Source organism: Corapipo altera, unplaced genomic scaffold (assembly GCF_003945725.1).
Source record: "Corapipo altera isolate COAL_440 unplaced genomic scaffold, ASM394572v1 1, whole genome shotgun sequence".
Taxonomy (NCBI): domain Eukaryota; kingdom Metazoa; phylum Chordata; class Aves; order Passeriformes; family Pipridae; genus Corapipo; species Corapipo altera.
Genome location: NW_020884873.1, coordinates 10,241,708 through 10,268,922, shown reverse-complemented (window position 1 = coordinate 10,268,922; position 27,215 = coordinate 10,241,708). Strand labels below are relative to the sequence as shown.

The following is a 27,215-nucleotide window of genomic DNA, read 5'->3' as shown; positions in this document are numbered from 1 at the left end:
AGATTTAAGTTCAGTCTGCATGGAACCTCAGCAATTGCCAGGACAGACTGAAAGAGCAACTACACAAATGCAGAAAAATACCTGGAAAAAAAGAGAACCTGTAACCTCACAAACACCTTCACGGGATGTCTGCACCTTTACTGCAGGCAGTGACCGAGTTTTAACAAACTTGTATTAAGCTGCTGTAACCTGAAAGAGCTGCTGTGGAGTTCACTCCAAACAACAGCACTGGCAAGAGTATTCTTTGGAAAACGAACACAAACCCAGCCCTGCCACACCAAGAGCCACAAAGAACCACAGAAGAGACAAGATCGCAAATGTACCTTGATGGCACAACACATCTGTGGCTCATGCCGGCACCGAGAAAAAAGCCGTACTAAACTCCACATTCAAAGTTCTGACCATGCTCAGCATCTTTTTACTGGCAGTAATCTAGACAAAAATATTAACGAGGAGTTGTTGTCAAGCTATGACAATTCTGCTTTGGCCAGTTTTTATGATTTACAAATCCTCTCTTCACAGTTTCTATTATACTGCGGTTCGAGCCGGGGGGGGGGGGAAAAACCCGTGTACAAAGAACAAATCAACCCCGGCGTGCGAGTCAACATCTGAAACGCTGAGAGCCTGCCTTTCATCCTAAAAAAACGTGGCGTGAAAACACCCGTGCGCAACAATCACTGTTAAGTAACACCTAGATACGCAACCTACTTTCAGCCAGCGCTTGCCTTTTGCCATTGAGGGGAGGAAACAAATTAAAAAAAAAAAAAAAAAAAAAAAATTAAAAAAAAAAATAAATAAAGGCAAAAAACAAGCAGCCCCCCCCCACCCCCAGCGCCGGGGGCAGGCCGGGGCGGCGCTGCCGGCCCTGCCCGGCAGGGGGCGCGGCGCGGGCGGCCGGCGCTGTTGTTGTGGCCGCTCGGGGTATTTAAACGCCGCGCTGTCAATCACGGGCCGCCGCGCTCGCCCCGGCGCTCCCCGCACGGCGGGGGCGGCACCGCGCGGCCCCCGCAAGCCCCGGCCCGGCCGAGCGGCCGCCGCCGCCGCGGGCCCGCAACTTGCTCCTTTGTTTAACTGCCCGTGGATCCCCAACGCCGCCGCCTCCTCCTCCTCCTCCTCCTGCCGGGCCTTTTATTATTCGCACGCTCGGGTCGCAAAACACACACACACACACACACACGCGGCGGCGGCGGCCGCTCGGGACCGGGCTGGAAACGTCAAAGCAGAGAGAGGCGCGGGGCGACCCTTCTCCTCCTACCCTCCCCCCGCCCCGCAAACAAAACGCACGGGCATCCCGGAGCTCGCACCCGGCCGGGGGCAGCCCCGGCGCCCGCACTTCGCCGCCGGGAGACCGCCCTGTCCCGGGAGAGACCCCCCGGGGGCGCGGGGGGACACGCGGCGCCTCCGCACAGCCCGCACAACTTCGGGGTGGCCCCGGCCCCGCATCTGTTGCTCTTTCGTAACCGGCCCGGCCCGTCCGCCCCCTCGCAGCCGCGGACCCATGTGCCCGGGGACGGCCGCCCCCGCCGGCACCGGCGCTGTCCCCACCGTGCGGGGAGCGGGACCGGCCGGGCGCCCGCGGGTCCCTCCGTGCTGCCGCCGCGCAGCCATTGTCCCCTCGCCGGGAGGGAGGGGGGGGAGGCGACTGCCACCGCCTGTGCCCGGTGGCCGCCCGGCCGCCCGCCCCGGCCGCTGCCCCGCCGCGCCGCCCGACCCCGGCGCCGCTCCCGGCGCCGTACCTGCCGTGGAACCAGTCCTTGCAGATGTCGCACTCGATCATGAAGCGGCTCACGTCGTAGGGCTCGCGGCACACGCAGTACACGGGGGTCGCGGCGGCGGCCGCCGCTCCGGCCATCTTTAAAGAACTCCCTGACTGAGCCGCCCGCTCCTCCCCGTCCCGTCCCGTCCCCCCCGCCCCGCTCCCTCCGCCGCGGCCGCGGCGGCGCCGCCAATAACAACAGCGCGCGTGCCGGCCCCGCACGCCGCGCGCGCCCCCCGCCGCCGGCAGGCACGCGCACGGGCGGGCGGCTCGGGAGCGAGCGGACAACAGCGCGCGGGGGCGCGCGCACGTGCGTCACCCGGCCCCCGCGGAGGCGGGGGGAGGAGGAGGAGGAGGAGGAGGATGGAGATGGAAGGGGGGAAGGAGGGAACCGCCCCGCCCTCCCCACCCGCCCCGCACGGCGACCGGCCCCGCCGCGCCTGCGCCCCGCCGAACGGAGCGCCCCCCTCTGCCCCGCCCGGTCCCGCCCCGCCCGGCCCGGCCCGGCCCGAGGACGGCGGGCACTGAGCGTGCGCGGGGGGAGCGCGATTTCCCCCCCCCGCCAGGCGCTCGGGGAGGGGCGTGCACGTGCCGCCCCTACCGGGGGGCGGGGCGGGGGGAGGCACGCGCTGGGCCCCCCCTCCCCGTTAGCGTCACGCGGGGAGGGGGCGGGGCGGGGTGCCGCGAGGACACGGGCGGGGGGGGCGGGACCAGGCGCGCGCCGCTCCCCGCTCGCCGTTATGTAACGACCGCGGCGGCGGCGCCTGAGGGTCGGGACGTCCTGCCCTGTCCAGCCCTGTCTCCTCCAGTCCTGTCCCCTCTCCTCCCGTCCTGTCCCCGAGGAGCCGGCGCAGGTCGGTCGGAGCAGCTGCCGGGGCCAGCCGGGCTCTGCCGGCCTCGGCACTGGGGCCCGCGCAAGTCCCCCCCCGGTTCCGGCTGAATCCTCCTTATGCGAGTTAGGTACCTGAAGGGCCCCGCCGAGGGGCAGAGGGAGCCAATGACATACCACTCGTATACCGCAATTTCTGTAAAGTGTTGTCCCCAACTCGTCAGGCACAAACTGAATTCCACACACAGAATGCTGGTGGACACGCACTGGTGCTTTCTCCCGGAGGGACCTCGGGGTAGAGGCACGTCTGATTTTAGGACAGGCCTGTGTTTCCATGCTGCCCAGCTGCGGGTTCCACTCGTTTATTTCTTGTTCAAGCTCTCTGCATACGTTTGTACTTTTGCATCATTATCCCATTTCACGCCGTCACCCCTTCTTTCAGGACAGAAAAGTAACACCGATGCTTTCACTATGTGTCACCCAGAACAAGAAAGTAGAGCTTAAAAATGGAGTTGGTTTTCTCCTGCAGACTTTCAAGGAGCTATGGAGATTATGTGAGGGAATGGGGACTCGTGTCCTCCACGCTGAACGTAGGAATTTAAAAGCAAAACAATAAATATGTTGAAGTGCATGTTACAGTGATCATAACTGTAATAGACTAACACTGCCTACAGCATTATAATTTTATATCCCATGGCCTTAACCAGTAGCCACAAAAAAAGCAAACGCTGTACATTTGTTTGGCAGGGGAAAGCTCAGAAGTAAATGTTTCCTTCCCAGGCTGTTATTGTGAAGCTTGCTAATGTTAACGTTTATATAAGACAGCAATATGAGATGATGATTTGGCAGCAAATTGGACAGCAAAAAAATGTAAAACAAATAAATCCAGCATGCAGGCTCTGTGACTGAATGGAGAACGAAATAGAGATATAAAGGAAATGTAAAGGATATCTTCAAGAAACACCAGATTCTCGGACCAAACCCTGACCTATTTAGAAAGTGCATGAGGTTCTGACCTGCAGGACATTGTTAGTGGGTGTTTCAGTACTCTTTTGTTTCCCAACACATCCCAGTATTTCAGCAACTGAAAATGCGGCCACGGACATATCAGTTGTCTAAAACGCTGATGTTAAGTTTCATAGGGGTAAGAAACAGCAGCAAGGTAACAAATGTCAATTTCAGGGTTTCAGGAAATAAAACATACCAAGAGGTTTTCTCAGTAGAAATATTGTTTCCCTTTATTAATCTGATTCAAAAGCACACGGAGGAAGTTGCTTTCTGATCACAGAGGCAGCAAGCTCTGGCATAATCAATTACAGGTAATGGAACAACTACCAAGAGGCAACTGTTCCAGTTAAAATTGTTTGTGTTTGTGCAACAGTGTCAGTATATGTAGCCACGCTGGCGTCTGAAAATGGACAATTCCTTCCTTCCCTCCTCATTTTGGTGTTTCTTAGGTTGTCACATGTCAGGTCTTATCTAGAAGTTGCGGTTACCATCTGGAGCGATGACTTTGTCCAAATTGGCCATAAAAATGCACATGTGTTGTGTTCCAGGAGGTGTCTGCAAACAAGAGAGCCTCGGTAAGGCACACGTTGTGTAGGTTGGGTATTCCTGTAAGAGATGGGGTGAGGCTGCCTAACGTGAGCGACGTGGGAGGAGACCTGGCTTGGCTCAGGGTGAGTCCAGCACTACTGGGTTGGGTGAGGAAGTTTTCACTTGACATGCGAGAAAGCTGCCAACCCCTGAGAGTGCAAAGAATGAGGCAGCAGGCTGATCTCAGCACCCTGTGGGTGCTTCCTTTCACAGGCCTTGATTACAGGAAATTTTTTTTTTTTTTTTGAAAAAAAGGAAGTTGTGATCTTAAGAGTGCAAAGTAAAGTTCATAGTGAGAAGTAAGCAGGCAAGAGCAAAGAAGCCTTTCTTAAGAAATGAGAGTGATCAGTGGAACACACCATCAGTGTCTGTCTGATGTGCAGACACTGTCACACTCCCCCTCACCCCATGCTCTGGGTTGCACCCAGCCTACCATCCCCTCAGCAGCTGGAGTAAGCCAGTTGATCCTTCAGGCTGTGCCCAACCATAATCTTTCCACCCTAAACTCCACCATACATGCCCTGCCCCACCAAGCACAACTTCTAACAAACAGAACTTCCAGCCCCTAAACCCAGCAAGTCCCAGTGGATGCCTCCATCCCCATGCCTGGACTCTAGCCAGCATTTTAGAAACACATGGCTGGGGCTGGCAGGGGTGAGTGGCTCTGGAACTCAGAGGTACAGAGATAAAGAGCATCAGGTCTTCAGACACTAAAGTCAAGGTTAGGGATTGGGACAATGAGGACTAAAGAGCACCACCTCTTTCCTCCTCAGGGCAAGCCTGAGTGCTGGTACTCAGTAAAGCAGAACGCTTCTGCTCATGTTTCAAGGAGTGCTGGCTGATAGTTTGTACTTAAGGCTGGAATTAGGTTGTGGGGTAAAAAGAGCTTAAACTGCAGGATTATTCCTGAATAAGGTGAGGATTGAGGAGAAATTATAAGGCCTGGTACCCAGTTCTTGTCATTATGAGATACAGCTGCAAAAGCACTTGAGCCAGTCACATCAAGTGGCTTTCCATGAAGTTTGTAGGGATAGTGGATGTGCTCAGCCTTAAGCTTGGGGTGAAAGATTGCCATGGGTAGGCAGCAGAAGGCAGAGAAAATGCCAGGAATAGGGAATAAATCTGAGGACTGAGAAACTAGAATGATAGAAAGATGATACAGTTCCCTAGCACTATAATACGTACTTGTGCATATATGGGCCAGGTATGGCTCACTATTGTATGGGTCAGTACAGAGTCAGGATTATAGTGGGGTTTGGGTCCTGCTGCTAAGTACAGGTCACATTAGCCAAGGACATTGCTAGGGGTTGAGTGTGAAAATTCTTCTGTGGTAGAAGTTAGCAATCAAATAAACAGAGTGTACAGAATTCATTTCACCCTGCATGCTCTACAGAGCAAATCTATTGTCACATCGTCTTCATAGACAACCTTTGCTCTGCAACATCCTCCATCCACTAGTCTGTTATTCTCTAGCCATTCACAAATCTTCAGCAAGATCCAGGGCGGGCTGAGGGCTGCTATCAGCAGGGAAAAACAGTTTATTGCTGGCAGTAAGATGCTGGGCTATGATTACAGATGAGGGTCTTAGCAAGAAAGCCATTCTTATCAAGGACGTGACTACCAGCACACTGCACATCAGCAAAGAGGATATGGGAGAAGAGAGCACTCATCATTGCACAATAAAAGCATCCAAAGCCCATGCCTGGCCTTGCATATCTCCCAAAGCACATGCCATATGCTGTACATGGCATAAAGGGAGGATAAAGAAGGGGGAGCAAGACAGGGAGGTTGCCAGAAGGGAGAAAAGAACGTTTTCTGGAACTTCTGTCTGAACCACATACAGGTACCCACAAATATGCCTATTTGTCTCTTGGGAGGAGGGGAGAACTCACAGCCATCAGTCCGAGGATGGTGGCTCTCACCCCGCAGGGCAAGGGTGATTAAATAAACACCAGAGATGATACTCAGCAGACAGAGAGATGGCCCAGCAGCAACTGAGGCTAGGGAGAATCACAAAGAGAAATCAGATGTTAATGGCCATTTCCAGAATCATGTGAAAAAAATCAGACAAATTATTGGGGAAACATTGGGGTAGAGGTACTTTCCCCATGTTTGGCCATTTCTTCGGTGTATTTTTGCAGATTCTGGCAAAGCACTCATTTTTAAAATTACTTATTTATTTTCACATCAAGAGGCTTAAGACTGCCGAAAAGCAAAGCTCCGGACTGAAAAAGCGTTCCAGTTCTCTGTGTGAAACTGTCTGAAGCATACCGAGAATTGGCAGTACGATCTTTGCATCTGCAGAGAAAATACTGAGTCATGTTGTCAGCCCACACACATCTAACAAAAATAAAAGCAGACCAATGATTCAAGATTCACCCACTCGTCATTTAAAGAAAACACAAGTCATTCAGTCATGCCTCATGCTTCAGAGACCTTTAGAAAACACCCAGGGCAGGGAACATTCGCCCACGTCGCGCCCACGCACCATTTCGAACCAGAGATGTCATTTGTAACTTGTTCATTTGCAGGTCTGGACAGTGTTTGCTTCAGCATCCTCAGAGGAAGTTGCCGAGACTTAAGGGTTTCTGTTGAAGACATGACACGGTAGCTGCTGCCTCAGCCCTTCTGTTAGCAATGCCGAAATGATGCAACATAGTTGCCCGGCTTGAATCCTTGGAGGAGGCAGGAAAGTGCTGTGTGCTTCATGGCCAGGCAAACTTAAGCCACAGTTTGTATAAGATGCTACTGTGCTCTTCCTTCAGAGGTTAATCCTGTACTGAAGCATTAGCTGTCCTGGTGCTGAGCTCCCGAATTGCTCATTAGACAGGGAGGTATTTGCACAAACATCAAGTTTTGGGGAATTACCTAGAAAAAACCCTCTTTTTGCCCCTTCCCACACTGTCTCCTAGCAAGAAAAAGCTGGTTTCCGCATTTCACAGGGCTGCTGGCAATCTCTCTTCCTCCTTCAGTTCTAAAAGCTGCTTGAAGTATTAACAGCTGAACCTGGATGTGTGGCAGCCAGCCCAGCTCATGACGGAGGGGGAGACGTCACCACACGGAGGACGCACGGATGGAGTTACACAATCTGCGTGGTGCTGAAAGCAGCACTGGAAACTTGTCAGGAGCCCAAAGGCCAGAGCTAATTTGTATTTCCTATTGCACAGCATGATTTTAATCAGACCGAAAAGCGCCCAGTTGTGGGTTTTGTGCAGGGTGTTATGAGCAGGGACAAGTTAACAGAGCAACTATGGGCAGGACATGCTCTGAGGACAGTGCAGAGATGAACATTAGATAGGGAAATGAATAGCAGACAAGACTTTTACACCAAATTTATCAGCATTTCCAATGCTGTGATAGCCTAATACTCTTTATAAGAAGAAAGAAAGAAAAAAAAAAAAGACATCTGCAAAAAGCTTATTTGAAAAAGCTCTTCCCAAAGGTTCAGGATATGTCACCAAGTAAAACACAGCATTCAGGAAACCCATCTCACTTGCAGCCAATATTTGACAGCAGTCAAGTCTAGGTGATCTCTGACATAAGCTGCTCTTCAGCTGCAGGCAGGTGTGTGTGAGTTCCTCTTTACAATTAATTTTCTGCCTCGTTGAGAGCAGCCAGCACAAAGGACAGGCACAGTCCCCAAGCGCCACTGTTCCCAACACGGGCTCCTCTTCAGCACCCCCTTTCCATGCTATGATGGATGGAGAGTGGGAGTTGGGAGCCATTCAGTCACCTTGCCCCACCTGGGCTCACAGCTGTGCCCCTTCCCAGCACACAGCATTGGGGTGCATCCTTGTGAGCCACTAGCATGGTACAGAGAGGGAATGGGTCAGCAGGTTACTAGGAGAGTAAATACACCTTGACATTACTTGATTGGTTTGGTTTGTAGGTCTGGTAGGTTCGCTGGAAACTCAGAGGTGGGTTTGCTGCCTGAGGAGTGCTATAATTGGAGAAAATCCTTCATTTCAGCATTCCTCTCTTTTCCTGCTGGGAATAAATGCTCCTTTCCCCCTCAGTTCAGTTTTATTCCTTGACAGCTGAGAAAAAGAAAGAAAAAAAAAATCAAACCTGGGACCTTTATTTTGCTCTGCAGAGTGAGATGAACTGCATGTCAGGGATATAAAAGGAAGCCTGACAGACAAGCTCATCTGCAGCTTCCTATATTCAGTCCGATAAACTCTATCCCTGGAGCATTTTGCCCACCAGCTAGCCCTTTTCTATTGTAGCCCCTGAAAGCAGCACCCTCTCTGCTCTCATTCCTCCTCCACATGCTCCTTTACCCCCCTCCCCCACACACATTTGTCCCCCCAACTCAAACAGCTCCCCGAGGAGCTCAGGCACCACCGACGTTCAGGGATGGGCAAAAGGGAAGATAGAGTCAGCTGAATATGCAAACAATCCTATTTGCACCCCGGCATGTACAATCCAGGTCTTTGTCAGCATGATGGAGTGCGCTCCATCCAGTTTGTTTTCCTTCTCTGCTATTATTATCCACACCCTTCCCACAAAGAGCATTATCAAATGCTGTACCTGAATCAGGCTTTTCAAGAGAGAAGCTGATTGCTGCCTGGTTGATACCTGTCCACCAGCTGCCTATTTGTTTTGTTTCAAAATTATAGCCAAGCATAAAATGTAGTGTAAAATCTACAGCTGCCATTAAAAAAAAAAAAAAAAAAAAAGGCATCAGAAGCTTTTTCCTGGTGTCACTAAGACACTGGGTGAAAGCTTTTTCAGCTGCACAAGCAGTGAGCAGCCCAGCCCGTTGAGACTGGAGTGTGATGCTCTTGCACTCTGAGGGGTTGTGTTTGGGAAGCTGCCTGATACCTGCCTGCCTTCCCAGCGCAGCTTCACACCACAGGAACACGCGTGGTGTGCAGGTACCAGACGGTCCCACCTCATACCACCCTGGACAGACGGACACCCCGAGTGGGAAGGACATCGGGGCAAAGGTGCAAAGTGCTTTTTGCGGCTGGAGGCGGCGGTGGCAGCCACCGGAGCAGCACCGGCAGGGCCCCAGGCCTGGCAGACAATAGCTGTCTCCCTGCTCTCTCTCCCTGCCGGCCGCATCCGACGGAGGAGTCTCATGAATCAAGTCAAACACCCAGCGACAGGCTGGAGAAATCCATTAATATGCGGCCGCCGCCGCACGTTGCCAGCCCCCTGCCTCGCGCGCCGCTCACCTGCCTGTCTCACCCCTGGCAGCAGAGCGGGAACAAAGGAGCAGGGAAGGACGGACGGCAGCGACTGCCCCCCGAACGGAGGGAGGCATCGGCTGGAGACAAAGCCCATTTGCCTGCCGCCATGGGTGTGAGGAATGCTCCCGCTCGCCCTATTGTCTGGTGTCCTTTGTGCTCCTCCACCCCCCCAGTCCCCAACCGCATAGGCAGAAATAGTGGGAGCAGGACAGACACGGCTTTGTTGAAGGGAGCCCTCGTATGTGAGAAGTGGCCCTGCTGTACGTGCCCGTCTGGCCCGCAGGCCTGCGCTCCTCCTGCCCCAGAGGGCAGGTAGGGAGCAGGGCCTGTGGAGCACTGCAGACAGAGCAACAGGGGCATGGGTGTTTCTCCACGTCCATGGGGAATCCAGCAGCCCCTTCCTGACCACCTCTTGCTCCCTCCAGAGACTGATCCTGTGATGTCTTTGGGAGGTGGGGAATGGTCACTGGGTCCTGCAGAGGGGTTGTGAGGGCTGCCCTAACACCTCCCAACTCTGATCAAAGACTGGTGAGCCTGGCTAAGCTGCATGAGGGAGCGGATCTGGCAGCACAGACTTTGGGATGCACTGAGCACCCATCGCGCCACCCGTATCCCTTCCAGCCTTAGGAGCAGCACAGACACCTCTGCCAAACCTCCACTGCTTTGTCGAGTGGTGACCGTGGCACCCTCATCCAAGCCATGTCTGTGGCTGCAGCATTGCAGCCCCTCAGGTCCTGCGGGGCTGGTGGCAGGACCCAGATTGCCTTGTCTCAGGGCAGAGCTGTAATTGCCAAGCTCTCCCAAGGGGTCAGTCCCCAGCTGCAGCACACTGCTCAGCTCTCCTCCCACTGTCACTCCACACTGCCATTGGAATGACCAGGACAGAGAGAAGAAGGGGAAAGCCAGGTACCTCCAGTGCGGGGAAGAGGGTGTCCCTGTGATTCCCGTGCCCCTGCCCAAAGGACTACAGCACTGCCTGGTCCCACAGCAGCTGTAGCTGGACCATATCCAGCAAGAGACCCAAAGAGAGGTATTGCTCACCTGGACTCAGCGCACTGGCTCGTGCCATCCCTGCCTCGTCTCCCCTCAGCTGTCTCTCAGCTCTCTGCCAGCGCTGCTCACACATCCAATCTTAGCCATGCACAGGAACACCTGCAAGGTGGGTCTCATTCAAACAATATGGCAAATGGGGCATAAGCAAAGAAAGAAAGGTAAGATCCAAATCCCAGGGAAAAGCTTGTTCCTGAGGAATGACACCTAGGACTACAAAGGAGCCCCCACGTGCCTGCTCCACTGTCAGGACAGCAGTGCTGGGAGCTCTGGCACAGAGAACAACAGAGTCCAGGAACAAGCTTAAGGAAACTTACTGTATGGATGCTGCTGATGGAGCCTGAGGGTGTCCATAAGGGACAGGGATGGTGAGGAGGCAGCATACTAATAAAGAGTCAATTTCTCAGTTTTGTGCTAGGAAAACTGGTGCTGGTACTAAGGATTCCCAATAAAGAGGAAGATACTACCCAAAGTTCAGTTTCTCTTCCCATTTTTTCATTGTATTTGCTATATTTCAAATAAATTCTAAGCAGTTTTTGCAAAAAAGCTTCTATGGCTACCAACAAGGAGGTCTCCAGACAAGCTTTCTTCAGGAATACATTTTTGCTAAAGAAAACTGTAAAATTCCTACTTTAAAAAAAAAAAAAGGTAGAAACCACAAATATAAACAGCATCACTTCCTTCTTTGAGTTTTTCTGCTTCAGAGTGAAGCCTCAGCAGCTCTTGTAAAGTATATTGATGCTTCATAAGCAGGAATCATATTGAGCTCAGTGGACACGAGATTTCCAGTAACATCTAAGTTGCAGAAGCAAGGCAGTCTTTCCCAAAGCCATTGAATAAGAAGAGATTGTGAGAGCAGATAAGCAAAAAGCCAGATATAAGCAATAGGCCTTCATCTTGCAAAAAGTCAAAGAAAGAGGAAAGACCGGAGTTGGGCAGGAGGTCAACAGCAGAGCTCCTGGCCTCTCTGCATGCCTCTTCCATGACATCTCCCTGTTTCCCCCAGCAAATGGGGACATGGCACCTCTGCTCCCCCAGGCCAGCACCAAGCTGGTGTTCCTGCAGAGTGGCATTCCAGCAGCTGGAGAACTAGCTGCATCAGCCCAGAGCTGAACTAATACAAGAACTGCTTTGGCATCCAAGCTTGGAGGGGCTGCCTGAGTTAATGAAGCTGATGGGAACAGGAGGGAGTGTAACAAGGTGCTTCTTACCAAAAAGCAGGGAACTTCCCCCAGGCTGCCTTCAGCTCCTGCAGAGTACTTGGGTTAGTTTGTAACTTATTAACACCAACATTGGCTTGATCAAAGTTCAGCACGTGCTTAGTTGCTCTTCTGGAACAGCAGATTTGAAAAGCATATTGCGAGGTTTCCTAGGAATAAAAGAGACATCGAGAGAAGGCATTCCCTGCCCCATCTGCTCAGAGACATCCACTGCACCACTTTGGGTCGTGAGACAGGGTTAATTCACCACCTGGTGCCTGAGGAGCCAGCTCTGCTCAGCTACTGTGCCCATCTCCATCAGGCTCCCTCCCTCTCTTGCAACAAAAGAGTTTTGCACCCCAGTAGCGCCTGAAAGGGTCTCCAGGCTTAGAAGAAAATGCTCTATGAAGAAGGCAGAGTTGCACTGCATGTTTTAAGTGTCTCCCCTGCAGCTGGAACTGTAGCTTAATTTAAATTACATCTCTAGTGCCCCAATTTAAAGGGTTCAATCGACGATTGAACTTGGAAAATTAATCGCTTTGCTGCTGGACAAGCGGGGATGGGGAACAGAGTCAGCACTGCACCGCAGAATCAGATGAGAGCAGCAGGGCTGTTTCTCCCAGAAGCAGGAGTTATATGCAGGGGGTCTGCTGCAGTTCCCACAGACAGTCTCTTGTCGGGCCATTAAGCCTACACAAACAAAGCCAGCTCACCTCCAAAAGAAACCAGGAGTTCCCAGGAATGATTTTCTATCCACTGGCTGCTGTGCTGACCGCTGCTCCTGAGGGGCCTTTCCTTTGGAGGCAGAGAAGGGAAGAGCAACCCTGCCAGACATGGAGCACAGACAACCTGCCCCACTGGACACAGCAAGGGTAAATTCAGAGGACTCACAAGAAAGACACAGAGGAAAGGAGGCTCTTATGAAGCAAAGCGCTCAGGAAGGTGAGAGCTTGTTGCTGATCAGCCCTGGGAGAGAAGTGCTGACAGATGAAGCTGCAAATGCAGTCTTTCAAAGGTATCACTGGGCAGGACGGCACCAGAAACAAAATCAAAGAAAAGGAGTTGCTGAGCAGGTGGCATGCTTTAAATCCTAGCTGGCCTGGGATCACCACCACTTACCCTGGCGTACGCCTGTTGCAGTGATCAAGTTACCCAGTGAGAAGAGGTTACAACAGCAATTACAGCTGCCTCCCCCCCCAGCAGAGGAGCCAAACATATTCTGCTACCCTCAGCTTCCCTGCAGGCTCACAAGCAAAAGAACCAAACAGGTTTCATCCGCTATACAGCTACTGCCCAAACCAGCGTGGGTAACAGCCTTGGACCTGGTAGCCAAGAGACAAACCTACACTGATTTATAGGACAATGCACAGGTGTGCTTGCTTGCTTATCCAAACCTGCAGGTGTCCAGAGAGCATATAGTTCTGTTGTTTTAAGCGGTTTTATTTATATACTTTATAATGAACAGTATCTGTAGATTATTCCTTGTAAATACCTGTGCTCCATGAAGGTCAGAGTTTAGAACATCCAAGTAAAGTTCCTGGAAACATTCTTCATTTTGGAACATTTTGTTGGAGAGATTAGTGATTTATCAACCGTTTCTGGCACCTGTTAAGACCATGCTGCTATTGCTTACACTGACCCACAAAGGACCACTATTTCAGCCCTATTAGAAGTGAGATGTTCATTGCTATTCAGATAGTACCGGTGTCTATTGCCAAACCTGCACAGACACATCACCCACCACCTCGTAATGAAAGACAGGGTCTGGGAGGAATGAAGCTCAGAGCTGATTTCTTTCTGTGTGCTGTTAAAAGACATCACTAAACATTTATGACATTTCCAAGTACTTATTGTCTGGTGGGAGAAAGCATCACTTCTCCCTCATGTTTGCAGAAGAAAATAGTTAGAGAAAGGAACACAGTTCCACTTCTGCAGCCACTTACCAGAAGAAATGGTGTATTTTGGCCATCACAGTCATTTTTTCCCCTTGCTTATCAGTGATTGAGGAGAAGCAAAGAGAAACCTTGACTGCAAACAGGAACTCAGTCTCTGGGATACAGGCAAAGAGGATGCTGTTAAACATTTCAGGAAACACTAAGGGAAAGATGGGGGCAGCCAGATTTTCTGAAAGTTTTGATTTATCCAAGAAAATGAACTGCCTGTTCTAACTAGAAGAGAAATAGCTAGTGAATCCTCTCTCCTGGAGAAGTTTCTCCTACAGTATTCAATACTGTAAAGGGCTGCAGAGGAGGGAACAGTCTTGACTGGATTAATTTACAAGGTAAAAGTGATGGTTTTTTCCCCGGGGGAGTTGAACTAGACTCATGCCCTTGTGTCTCTGGGGTTGATAAAGAGTGTTTGAAACTCCCCTGCTTTCATAAGGAGTGCAGGATCTGCTACAAGAGCACAGGCACTGCTGAGCCCAGGACCACCCCTGAATCTCCCAAGCGGCATCTTTGTGGGAGAAGTTAAATACTTCAGATTCCCTTTTCAACCAGGCTACTTATGCTTTGGATCTGTTTTTGTTAAAGCCTTCTTATTTTAATTAAGAAAGTCCTTGTTGAAAAGCAGTACCCTGTCCCTTTGATTACCATTAACATGTGTCTGCTGAGATCGCCAGCAAGCCTTTGAGATGCAGCAAGGCTGAACTCAGCAGTTCTCAAGGAGTTATAAAACCCCTTTAAACGTAGCATGGCAGAATGATCATACTCTCAGCAAACTGAGGATCCAAAACAACCCTGAGAAGTTCAGCTTTTGGGTCAACAGCAGCCTCATGAAGCAGAGGGAGGGGAGTGCAAAGCTCTGCCCTGGGGAGGAATAACAACAGACATCAGCATGGGCTGGGAACAGTTGCCTGGCAGAAAAGGAGCTGGGAGTTACAGGCATGCCAAGTGGAGTATAAGCAGTGTGCTCTCCTTGCAAACACTAACAGCATAGCGGGCAATGTCAGGGGCAGTGTGGCCAGCAGGCCAAAGGGAGGGGATAATTCAACACCACTAAGGCTGCACTGGGAACAGGGCTGGAATAGCAGGCATTATGAATGTTATGAATCCTAGAGAAGAGTTAGGGCTTCCTGGAATATCTGTTCATTTTTATTATTAGAGGAGAGGAAAGGAGAGAAAATTAAGGAAAAACCCAGAAGTGACAATTTCCTCCCAGTTCTCATGTCTTTATAAGCAGCCCTATATCACATCGCAGATAGGTATCTCAGAAAGAAAGGTTCTCTTTCAAAGAAGAGTTTCTCGTAGGAAGAAGACTTGAGAAAAGCAATCAAACTCCATGTTGTTCAGGGAGCAAGACATTGTTGCCAGCAGCCTTCCTGCCAGCAGGACATCAGGAAAAGACAGAAGGAAAAAAAGAAAAATCAAACACATGTCTAACAGCCTTCCTGCCCTCCCACAACCCTACCAGCATCATAGCAAGATTTGTTTGAGGTGGCAGTGGTGGTTGTGACAGGGTGAGGTGGAGAAGATCAGATGGGGAAAATACATCTGCACTGAACGGGCTGTGAAATCCTTGATCTCCTTTGGAGAAATGCATTGCTTTTAACCTTCAGGTGCCTGTCCCCAGTGCAAGCCCAGTAGGTAAGTAGCCACAGACAGTGTTTGTATCAGGAAACCAAGCCAGAAAGGAATTTTATCCACTCAGAACAATCCCCTGCCTGGGGCAGCTGGGACTGTCAGTCAAACACTGACACCACCTAAGGTCTAACCTGCTCACGTACCTACGTGCTTCTCTGCTCTTGCTGGCTGGGGGCTGGTTTTCACCTCTGGAAACAGAGACACCCACCTGCATTGAGCAAAACCCAGTGTTCAACAACAATTATTAAAGGCAACTGCTGCCCAAGCAGCATCAACAAGCATTTGGCTGGCCAGGCCAACAGTATTAAGGATAAAGTAGGTGAGCCCCCCTGCTCAGTCCAAGGGGAACAGCCACCAATTTGGGCACTTGCACACAGACTATAAATCTCAGTTGTTTGACTGCTGTTCATGTATTTTTATGCTCTCCTCCCTTCTTGCCTCCCACCCCTCCATGAGCCCGCTGTCCCTGTAACAGAGGACAAGTTTTTTTTTCTGGAGAACATCAGCCCTTCTCCACAAGACCTCCCAGGCACCAGAGCTGATGGACAGCAAGACAGCCAAGCCTAATCCCCACATGCTATGTGGTTTTTTTCATCCCATTCCCTTCCTTTTACAGCCTAAGTGTGAGAGACTCAGGCCAGACCTCAGCCTTCATCTGCAGCCTGGGATTATGATCTGAAGCATAATATTTCTTTATGAGCAAATTATCACCGAGACTTCAATGTGCTGTTGGCCTTTTAAAAAACTAAGTGTTTAGTATTTTTATTTCTTTCTGCTTTGCAGTTTATGGTTCCCATAAATCAGGTGACAGGCTGTGGCACAGAGGGCTGATCTGATCTGTGGGAACAAGGAAAGAGGCAGGGGAAGGGAGCACTGGCTGACTCATTAACCAAGGGGGACCTCTGTTCTCTGCTGTAAGCACCTCTGTGGGGAAGGCAGGATGCTGCCCACCTGAGGCAATGCTCACACCACAGCAGCACTTTCTTCTCTGACACTGAGTTAAAAAACCTCATTTCTTCTATGTCATACTTCTCTCTCTCCCAGGACTGAGAACAGTGATACATCCACTATCACTCACAAACTGTTTCATCACTACAGATATTAGACCTACAGGACAGAGGGAGACACACAGTGCTGACCCACTACACTGGTAAACCACCCCACATATCTGAAACAATCAAATCTGACCCAGAGCATTCCTGATCTAGAAGTCTTACCCTGTAGCAAATGAAGGATGTTGCCATGGTTAAAAGACTACTTTAGAGTCAGAAACTTGCTGCTGAATTCCCAAGTCTCACAAGTAAAAGACTAGATTACCAATGACATTTAATCACTCAGAGATGCACTAAAGACCGTGCCATGAAGCACCCCAGCAAGCAACATTTGGAGAAACCTCCTCCCTACAACTCCATGTTCCCAAATACTAGTAGAATCTGAACTGTAGTCAGCCTATGTCTCACCAAGGAAATAGGATCCACAGATCTTCCTTTCTCCTGCCACCTGTCTCATTCACTTGGACTCCAAATATTTCAGGACAGACACTTTCCCACAAGCACACATGTGCATGCCTAACACTTTGCTGAGCAGGCCACCATCTTCACAAAGACCTCAACAGACAAATAATAAATAATATTGCAAGGACTTTGTTGGATTGGGGCTTGCAGGGTTATTCAAGGATCATGGTTTTACTGCTAGCTGTACTGCTTTGTTCATTGATAAGAACTGGTCTTTCTCCCTACATATTCTGTGCTGGTTTGCTAGGGCAGACTTTGCTACAAGTACTTTATCCTTTTGGCAGTGCTAGGTTTACGATTGCTCTTGATGATCTTGAAATCTTCCAACTTAAACAATTCTATGGTTCTAAGAGGAAAGGACCACAGGCAGCTTACTTCTGTTTCAAGGGAAAGTCTCTGCAGAACAGAGTGAGAGGACTTCTGCAAGCATGAGCCCTGACATTCCTTCCACTCGTTCACATAAGACCAGGAGGCAACATAACTTCATGTGGCAATAATCCCTTGAATACTCCCACAATTCCAATCGTTCCTTTGGCATTTCCAAAGCAGTAAAAACCACCACCACAAATTTGAAGTCCTGTGGATGCCTTGCCTACTGAAGCAAAAAATGATGTCCATTGTTGCTCTGCTTTTTGAGGGGCTGTCTGCAGCCCAGTCTCCGCCATTGTCCTGTCCTCAACCAGGAAGACTTTACCTGCTGTGAAAGCCTGGATAAGAGGAAGGTGTTGCTGCTATCCCCAGCAGGTACACACCTTCTCAATAGGTGCCAGCAGCTCGGGGCTGTGCACACAGACATCCATCCATCCACCCACCCACCCACCCTCTGGATGCCCATAGACACCAGTATAGCACTGAGCATAACAACTGGAGCCAGGCTGTGGGAGCAGAGACTCCCAATTGGAGAGCACAGGCGAGACAGAGCCCCGCCAGTGGCTCACCCCATGGCTGGGGCTGTCACCAGAAGTAACAGGATTAGCAGAGAGAAGAGTAAGCTTCCAGGCTGGCAAGAAATAGACAAAGTGAATAAAGAATTCAGGCCACGCTTTTAAGTGAGTTTTGAGAATCAGAGAATCTCTTAAATTATAATGAGATGTCAGTATTAAAAAAAAAAAAAAAAAAAACCAACCCAAAACTCGACCACCAACAACAAAGGAAAAAAAAGAGTAGCAAGAACCTGCTCTCTCCCAGGAAAACACTTTGCTGCGCAGTGCAATTCCCAAACACAGACACCAGCCTGGCCCTCCCAAAACCCGGTTGTAAAGCTAACAACTCTTGCACTATTGAAGTGCCAGATAAGCCAGGCGACAGCACCAGTGAGACTCCTGGAGCTTCAATACAGTCTGGGTTTTACTTTGCAGGTATCAAGATCTAGGAGTGTTAAGATCAGGGTAAACATTATCAGGAGTTGCTCTGCCCTCCCCCAAAGACAACAGCTGATCTGTTTGGACAGAAGGGCAGACAGGAGACAACAGCACTCCCTCCCTCTAAAAGTTTTGCAAAAGGCTTTGGGAAAATGCAAAATTCAGTGCGTGCCTCTGAAAGTCACGCAAATGCTTTCAGTGCTGAAAACGTGCATCTTGTTTCCAATGCAGCGTTTTCCCCATTTCACTCTCCAGTCATCACGTTGTGTCACGGCTTCTCACAGTGATGGTCATCTTGCCTCCAGGTGGGTGCAGCAGCCTGGAGCCCCTCACCACCCCAGCCCACCTCTCCTTGCCACTGAGTGAAGGTGCACGTTAGAACAGGGGAAAAAAACCCCGTGAACTAAAGCCAATTAAAAGCACAGAGAAAATGCAGGGAGGCAGGATGTCATTACCAGAGCTGGAATTTGGCCCGGGTGCCATGGAGATGAAACACAGCAGATGGTTAAGGTGTACACGGGAAGCACGCGCGCAGCACCTGACTATAGATTTAAGACCAATTAATACAACAAAAGAGAAATCTTGACAAGGAAGCCAGAGACCTACAAAATGAATAAGTGAACCATGAAAAGAGGAGGCTCTCCCATCCAAAAAAAAAAATAAAAAGGCAGCTGAGTGTACAATACCTACAGAGCCGTGAATAAACTGAAGTTGGAACAGATGGAGGGAGAAACAAACCGCCGTGTGTATTAGTTGGCTCCCAAGTAAAAGAGCCAGCATGGGGAAAGAGCTTCCCCACAATTCAGGGTGAGAACAATAGGCTCTGGTTCTGCAGCAGCCTCTTCCCCAGGTGCTCAATGTCCTTCCTACAGCTTTATTTAAGGCTTACAAGCTGCAGCACTCTCAGATACAAGATCCTAACAAATGACCAGCAAAGCATATCCTTTTAAATAATAAACCGTGTTTCTTCTAATTAAAAGAGCCCATGCACAAGGCAGCAGGGACAGGAGCCTTCTCCAGCAGCCCCGTCACATGGGAACAGCCCTTGACTACATGACCTTACCTTGTACCCCATCTGAAACGGGATTGGGAATGACAAACAAGGGCTTTCCAATGGATGGCGACTGCCCTGAAGTGGCTGCAGTCGCAGTCCAATGGGTAAACCCCAGCACTACTTGGAGGTACAGAATGACCTTTATCTTTGCAGGTGAGAACGGCTGCACACACAGACATTTCCACTGAATTTTATCTCTCACCTGTAAACTAAAGCCCTGACCAGGTCAGAGATGAGAAAACAAGCAAAGAGGAGATGAGCCAACACGCCATGGGAATGGGAGCAGGGAGAGGTTAGTTGTGCAATTAAGCACAACGAGAAAAACCCTTTGCTACAAGGCCATTTAAAATCCCAACCGCAAAGAAGAGGAGGCAATGTCCTACAGAGCACCGGGCGCTGCTGCCCAAGAGGCACTCTCGGCCCGACCCGAGGGCAGAGGCACTGTGGGAAGGCTGAGCCCGGGCAGCAGCAGCAGCCCTCTCCTCGGGGTGGGCGCTCAGCTTTCCCTCCAGGTCTGCAAACACAGGGCTGTCCCGCCACTGTATCTGCGATGGAAATCCCAAAGATAACAAGCCCAGCTCTGCAGACAACATTTATCACCCACTTTAAAGGCAGGCAGCTCAGGGCTAAGCCCCCTGAGGGGCACCTCAAATCCATGGCAAGCTCAGCCTTGAAGTAATAAGTTTTAAGTCCTGCCTTGAAGCTGATGGGCTGAAACTTTACTGACTTCAAAGTGAGAGCACTTTTGCAGAGCCATGTGCTCCCTAATAGCCCTTCCTTCTGTCTGTGCTCCTTGCAGACCCTGGATGCTCACACATCGTCTGGTTCACTCCCTGTAGTGCTAACTACGACCGAGTTTACAAAACAACAATGGCTGAGAGGCAGCACCTGCAGTGAGCCCAAGCACAGGCACAAGCTATAAAACCCCTCCCTCCACCTCTACCCCCACCTGATTCCCTCTGTGACTTTAAGCAAATCACATAACTTTTCCTCTTTAGTTTCTGCACCTGGTAGCGAGTAATATTTACCTATCCCAGAAGGGTGTTGAGAGGATTGGTTAATGTTTGTCCAGCATTTTAAGGGATAAAATAGTCTGTATTAATTCCTAGCCACTGAAAAGACTGATATGTGCAACTCTCATTAGCTCCAATGGAAGATTCTTGCTCGAGTTGGGCTTTACCACTTCAGAAAAGTAGAAACAAGATGATATGATATTAATATTTCAAAAAGTGCCTGCAGCATGGGCTGTAAAACCCCTTCTCTTTCAACTACCACCAGCCTCCTGCTCCACTACCTGCTCTGTGGAGGTGCACCTGTGCCTGTTAAACATTAAAGCAGCCCAAACCTAACATGGGTCTCTGGGACTGTGCTTCAGAGGGGGTCCCTTTGCAGGCCCCCACAGTGGGGAGCTGCCCTCACCTGCAAGATGGCCTTTTGTGGATTAAATGCAGTCGGTGCACCAGGATTGACCTTCTGCTCAGATTTGTCAGTATTGCTTAGCTCTTATTTGAAAGACAGGAGCCAGTTCAGGTTCTCTTGCCCTAATGGCTGTGAGCTGTAGGTTGGATCTGTGCAGCACATTGTCTGTTGGCAGGTGTGCCAGGGGAATACACCAAGCAGGCTCTGCCATGCCACCACTCCAGTTGCGTCCCCTGTGACCTGGTACTGGGCAGAAAGAAAAATTGATAGATAAGAACTGGGCCACATCAGCGCCTGGCAATCTCAGCTTTACAACCCCAGACACCCAGAGAACATGGGAAAATACATCACTGCACATCCCTCAAATCAACCCACCCACTGCTCAGGCCCTTTACATTCCCAGTGTGGCACCAGCACCACCGCAACGTTGTTGTTCCCTCCCGTGCACTGGGAACCTTGTTTTGGAGGGCAAAGACAAAGAGTTGCCACCTCTGCATGGCACTGCACCCTCAGGCTCATTTCTCTCAGCTGTTTCCCACCAAAGCTCACACTACTGCTGGTATCCCACATGTGATGGGTATCCACATGGGGTCTCCGCTCTTGTGGACAGTGAGTAGAAATATCAGCAGCTTTCATGGGCTCCTGGAAAAGAAAAAGTGGAACAAAGGGCCTGGCTTTGTCCCATGGTGTCTGCAGCTCCCTGGGGTAAACAAGCTTCTCCGGGCAGGGCTCTGGGCACAGCAGCCAGCAAGCACCCACTTCCAGCAAACTCTGAGGCCATGGTCTATGTGCCACTGTAGGCCTGTCCTCAAAAGCAGCATGGTAGGGCTGAGCCCCAGGCAGTGAGGAGGGGGAACAGGGGGCTCACAGAGCCCACCGGAAAGTGATTTGGTTTTAACTGCTGGTTTACTGCCTGCCGGCAGAAGTATATGGCTGTACAATAAGGGAAAGGCTGGAGTGGAGGAAGGTGTTTGAAAACCAAGCTAACCCACTCCAGACTCATGAAAGAAAAACACCACCAAAAGAGCCCCTCACTGGCCCCACAGTTTCAGGGAGGGGAAGCAGTTTTTAAACTTGAAAACAATGGGGCAACCTTCCCCTCCTTTCTTCTGGTAAAGGTAAAAGACCTCCTTGAGGAGGTGTCCATGCTGGGGAAGGCACTGAATGAGAAGCCCCATGCCAATAAAGCATCCCTTTGTGCCTTCAAATGCCACATCTGACACGCTTCCCAACCTCCATCACTCCTGCTCGATAGCAGCGCCAGCAAATCCCAGCCCTCAGCAGCAGCTTGCCATGCAAATCACTGGCCAGAGGCCCTGGCATGTCCATGCTGGCTGGTCCGTGTGCTCCTCGTGCATGGTGGAACAGTTCAGAGGGCTCAGTTTTCCTTCCCAGAGGACCCCCTCTGCCCCCATCACTCCCTGACTCTCCTGCCTTGCCTGACGTCCAGGACAGCAGGCAGAGGCCGAGGCACTGCAGACAGTCTCTGAGCAAAATCAGAAGAGCAGACCGAAACATGACTAATTTCTAACACATCACAGCCTACGAGTCATTTTGTTTGTGAGCCTAAATTGCTCTCTGCTGCTTTCATACTGGCTCGTTTCAAGGGTGAGTAAGCAGACAGTGGCAGACATGACTTTTATTATTCCCAGAGCTTTGAAGTTGTACCATTTCCCTGTGGTTAGCTGGCTGCATCAGCCGTCTGTGGTGGCACATTTCGAAGAACTCAGCAATGATACATAGGTAGCCAGATTGAGCTGAGTTGGAGCTCAGCAAGTTCCATTGGCAGTATTTCATGGTGACTCAGTAGTTGCCCACCCTCTATTATTCATTGTTTTTATCCCATCATTTTATTTCAATATTCTCGACTACTTCCAAGAAGGCCGTTCACAAGCAGAGGTCAAAGGCAACAAAAACAGCTTCAAGCTGTAATTGAAGCCCATTTCTCTTAAATTAGCAGTGCACGAGTTAAAATGGGTTTTGGTATGAATATCCTCAAAGAATAATCAACACTATTTGAAGAGAGAGAAATACAGAAAAACTGTTCAAGCTACAACAGTATGATCATTTCATGTATTTATATATGTGTATATATTCATACATATGCAAAAAGATAAACACAGAAACATGCATCTCTTCAACCAGAAAGTGAAACTTCTTGCATTTCTAAATGACTCACTTAAAACAGCTTATTACACAGATATATTTTTATATTTAAAAGCACAGCGCTTCCACGCATTTTTGAGAGAATTGTATGTTTTCTTTCCATCCCAGGTTAAACTCCTATGCCATTTTCCCGCTGCTTCAGACTTCCATGTTTCTCATTTCTATTTCTACATTTAACCACTTCTAGTTTGAATAACTGAACATGAAAAAGACTCTTTGCATAGCATGAAGCAGTCCAAACATCAACATCTGAGCAAAAGCACTGGATTGTAATTGTGAAGTTATTTGCACAGACTAGTTCGAATTCTACTTTAATTTCAATGTCAAAATTTAGGGCTTGAGATAAATCAGTCTTCCTCATGAAAGAGGTTGATTGTATTTATGGCTCATTTCAAGAGTCCAAGGGCCCAGGCTGAGATGAAAGGCCAGGGGCAGAGCAGGGCAATGCCCCACATCCAGTGGCACAGCGGAAGAAGGCAAGGGCTCCGGCAGTGGGGAGAGGAACTTTCAGATTCGGTTCCCAGCAGTGCTCAGCCACTTTGGGTAACCTCAGATGTGTCATTTAGCCTCCCTCTGACTCAGTTCCTCAGTACTGGGGAAATAACACCACTTCTGTATTTCATAGGAGCTTTGGGCAGATAGACACCTTTTAATTGGTTATCGGAATCCATTCAAGAAACGTAACTGAAATAGAGATCAGTTACAATCTATCGTGGGCTGGGAGGAAGGGATGAGACATGGTACAGACACAGGAGCTTTCTGCCACACTCAAATGGGCTTGATCAAGTGAGCTGAAGCACAGGAGAGTTGCAGATGCTGGATTAGGAACCCAGTTGGGGTCCTGCTCCTTGGGAACTCCTTAAGTCCCTTCAGTGGCTCCACAGGGCCTTCGCCTCCTGGTTGTGAAAGGCCAGCTTTCCCAACCCAATGTGCTTCCCACATCCCTGCCAGGGGCTGCTCAGTCACCCAGGGAGATGAAACATGTCACCTCTCCCTATGAATCTGGGGCACCTCTGCCCCTCTCCTTCATCTCCCCCAAAGGCAGGGGACCCCACCTGAGTTCCCACATCCAAATCTCTGGGCCTTGTCAGACTTTTGAACTGATGTCATATTTTGGCATGTCAGACATCTGCATGACCCAGATTCTTATACCTAACTGTGAAGTGGATGCAAGGGTAGGTTCTGGCCCTGTTACTCTGGCAAGGTCTGATGGCATCTGGGACCCAGGGTGAGTGGAACAGGGCTACCTGGGCCAGTGTGCCTCTCTGCTTTGTGCTCTGCATCTCCACCCTGTAGCACAGGTGTGGCAACTACTGCAGAGGGACCTGCATGGCCAGGAGAGATTTTAAGCCAAGCTTCACAGTCTTGTCCCTGACACGAAGGCTTGCTCCAGGCGCTCTGTGGTTGACCACAACCCCCCTCTCATCCTCAGCACATTTTGGTGGGTAAGCCAGGGAAGGTAACAATACTTCTCTTTTTTCAAAGAAGACAAAGCTGCATGAGACACTGATTCCCATGGCAACAAAGGCAAAGAAGAAGTGTCCCAAGATGTGATTTGCTGTCGCCATACCCACCTCGCGGCAGATAAGGACAAGTGATAGCTCTGAAAGGAACTGTTTCCATGGGACCCTTCCCAATGAGCTCCCGCGATGACAACCCGACCGTCAGCCACAGCTTTCAGCATCAAACAAGTCTGACTGGTAGAGAGTAGCACTGTTTCCTGCAGCAAACACTGCCTGTGTCTCATCCTCTTGTGAGGAACGGGGCCCTCCTCGCTCCCTCAGTGCCTGCCTAACCCAAAACAAGCCATGCTGCTGCTCACTAATCCACTTAACCAGGCAATTATAGTGGGAGAGCAGCCTGCAGGGAGCCACGCTCAACTTCCCAGCTAAACAGCATCCTGGGTTTTCTTAACCCACGGAGTGGTACCTTAAGCTACGTTGAAAGCTCCTCACAGAGCACACATTTATGCTTTGGTAGCACAGGCTATGTAAGTGCATTTCCTTCCGACACTTTCATTTATCATAATTCTCCCCTGGCAACCCTGCCCCTTCAGTTCCCCAGGGAAAGTTTATGCAGGAACAAAGTCACCTTGAGCCTTAATCCACACCCTAGCAGAAGGAATACATCTGTCTGTCGGCAATCACATCCACCCACTCTGCAACTGTGTTACAATGCTCACTTTGTTAGCACAGAAAATACCGGCTCCTTCTCCAGTCCTGGAGACAAGCTACCACAAAGGCTGGAGCAAAGAAAACGGACTGGGGACATTAAAAATGGCCCTGCACGTTTGAGGCCAAACAGGCAAATTGAGGTAAAATCTGTGGAATTAGGAAAAAAAGAGCAAATAAAAGAGTTGGCAAACCTAGTTCTTGTCTCTCCAAAATGACTCCCTGCTCCCTTCCTAAGAAGTGAAGGCAGTTGAGAAAATTGCAGTCAATAAAGTTGCAGAAGATAGGCAGAGATCTTCATCCAATGGAGAGCAAAACAGTGGCTAAAGCAGATGGCAAAGTACAGTGGAACCAGACACATAAAGCAATCTGTTTTTTGCCATCTGTGAGCAAAGGCCAGATTCCCTCATAACCAGGCTGGCACCCAGCTTGTTGGGGCCATGGCTCCACGTTGCCCTTCCTCTTTCCCTCAGAGAAACCAGCCCTGATGCAGTCTGAGCACACAGAGCCAAGACAATCTTTAAAAATTGGCCTGGGAGCTCCCATAGCCCCAGATGGCACCACAGATGAGCACAGAAATAAAGCTCTGTCCAGCAGAGGCTCTCCCAGCCCTGCACATGCACTCACCTGACGTTTCAGAGGCGTGCACTGATTCACAGCTCACTCCTGCTGACACATTCCTGCTCTCACAGGCAGGGCTCCCACCTTTGGCTCTGTCCTCACGGAACAGCTCCTTTGCATTCAACAGGAAGAACCGCCGCTGCTTGTTGTCGTCTGCCCTACTTGTTGCCATGCCTTGATAAACAGTCCTGGGATGAACCTGCTTCTGACTGGAAGAAATGAAACATTAATATTCCCAGAAGGGTGCAGGAGTTACAGCAGAGGGCAAGGAGACTGAAGGTGAATGGATAGTTGCGCCAGTCCCAATGAAACTGCCTCTCAGATACTCCCATCCTTCCGGCTGAATAGTATAGTCAGCCGTAGCCCAATTGCTTTGTCATCTCTGGCACTCACTGCTGGCAAACACCAGCTTTTGTCAGCCCAACGTTGCTTTCCTCTGCCACGCACCCTGTGGTAGATGAGTGAGTTTCTAGAAACCATTCCCACCTGACAAATGGGAAAAAGAGTAAGGATATGGGTGTCCCAGTATAGGAGTTCTCTGAGCTAGTGTTGGAATCCAGAAGCCCAGAGAAATCAACCCATCCTGAATCCCCAATATTTTGCTTACTGCATTATAAAGAAAGATTTAATTAGCACATGCAAGTAACTTCATCCTTAGCTGTTGTCATTCCATTGGTAAACTGTGGGTTCTACTGTTACTTACATGGCCTACAAGGACAAGGTGTATGGGTTTGCTATCCTTCACAGCTGGGCAAGAACACCAATGGACACAGACTTCATCAACTCACCTAGAGGTCCACCAACTGCCACCTGCTGCATTAAAATCTATTCCCAAACAAGACAGATTGTCCCCAAACAGTTTACCTGAGTTTCCATAATCTCAGCAGCAGTCTTCCTTCTCCTGGCAGTACTTTTAAACCTAACAAGAGAGCCACAAAGCTTGCTCTCTGCTCCTTGGCTCCAGGAATACATTCTCATTTGCCCATTGCATTTGTTTTCATCAATGCCTTCATGCTGTTGCAGACCTGGTCAAAGGAGTCATTCCCTCTGGGATCCAGGTGTAAACAAACATCATCACTAGCACAAGAGAACCAAAGGAAACGTTCGCAGCAATTGCCTTAATTCATCTTTTTACTACTGTACATACACATCCAAGGAACTCTCATTTAGGAAGGGCTTTAATAGAATCACAGAATGGCTTGTGTTGGAAGGGACTTTAATGATCCTCTAGTTGCAACCCCTCTGCCATAGGCGGGGACACTTCCACTAGACCAGATTGCTCAGAGCCCCATCCAGCCTGGTCTTGAATACTCCCAGGGATCAGGGATGCTTGTGTGGGTGTGTACATATCACACAGAGCCCGGATTCAGCCCCACACAGCCCCACACAGCGGCCTAAGAGCTTGTATTTACAGCCTTCTGCAAGCGGGAGGCTGTTTACTAAAAGGATTAGATAAGGCTTGACAAAGATGCAGGAAGGTGGGCATGCTGTGCCTTAGAAAACTTTTGCAATACAGAACCCAAAACATCCCTGTAGGCACTTCCAGTTAGAAAAGGACCTAGAAAAGAAGAGGAGGGGAGAAATTGCAAACAGGTTTGGCAGAGCTCTTTGGCCACTGCTGCATAGAGAGCAAAATTACAGGAGAGTAATCAAAGAGCACTGTGTCCGAGACATCCCTGAGCAGCCAGTGCTTGTACTGGTGA

The 27,215-nt window shown here is 49.9% G+C and overlaps 1 protein-coding gene and 1 long non-coding RNA gene across 8 annotated transcripts in view; both read right to left on the bottom strand.

Annotated features, from left to right (window-relative positions):
* Positions 1–1,915, bottom strand: part of KDM7A (lysine demethylase 7A) — an 89,279-nt gene extending 87,364 nt beyond the window's left edge. For 5 of the 7 annotated variants that reach the window (XR_003530803.1, XR_003530804.1, XR_003530805.1 and 2 more), the window contains exon 1: positions 1,737–1,914. Coding sequence is in view for 4 of the 7 variants with exons in the window: in XM_027662684.1 (XP_027518485.1) it covers positions 1,737–1,852 (116 nt within the window). In the remaining 3 variants the exon portion in view is untranslated. Of the gene's footprint in view, positions 1–1,736 lie in introns of all 7 variants that reach the window. The other 2 variants (XM_027662695.1, XM_027662714.1) reach the window with 1 other exon arrangement.
* Positions 1,916–3,801: 1,886 nt separating this feature from the next.
* On the bottom strand, positions 3,802–8,827 carry LOC113956298. Its single transcript, XR_003530799.1, has 2 exons — positions 8,712–8,827; positions 3,802–8,218 (listed from the first exon to the last, which is right to left on the bottom strand). It is a non-coding gene; the product is annotated as an uncharacterized LOC113956298 (long non-coding RNA).
* Positions 8,828–27,215: the final 18,388 nt, after the last annotated feature.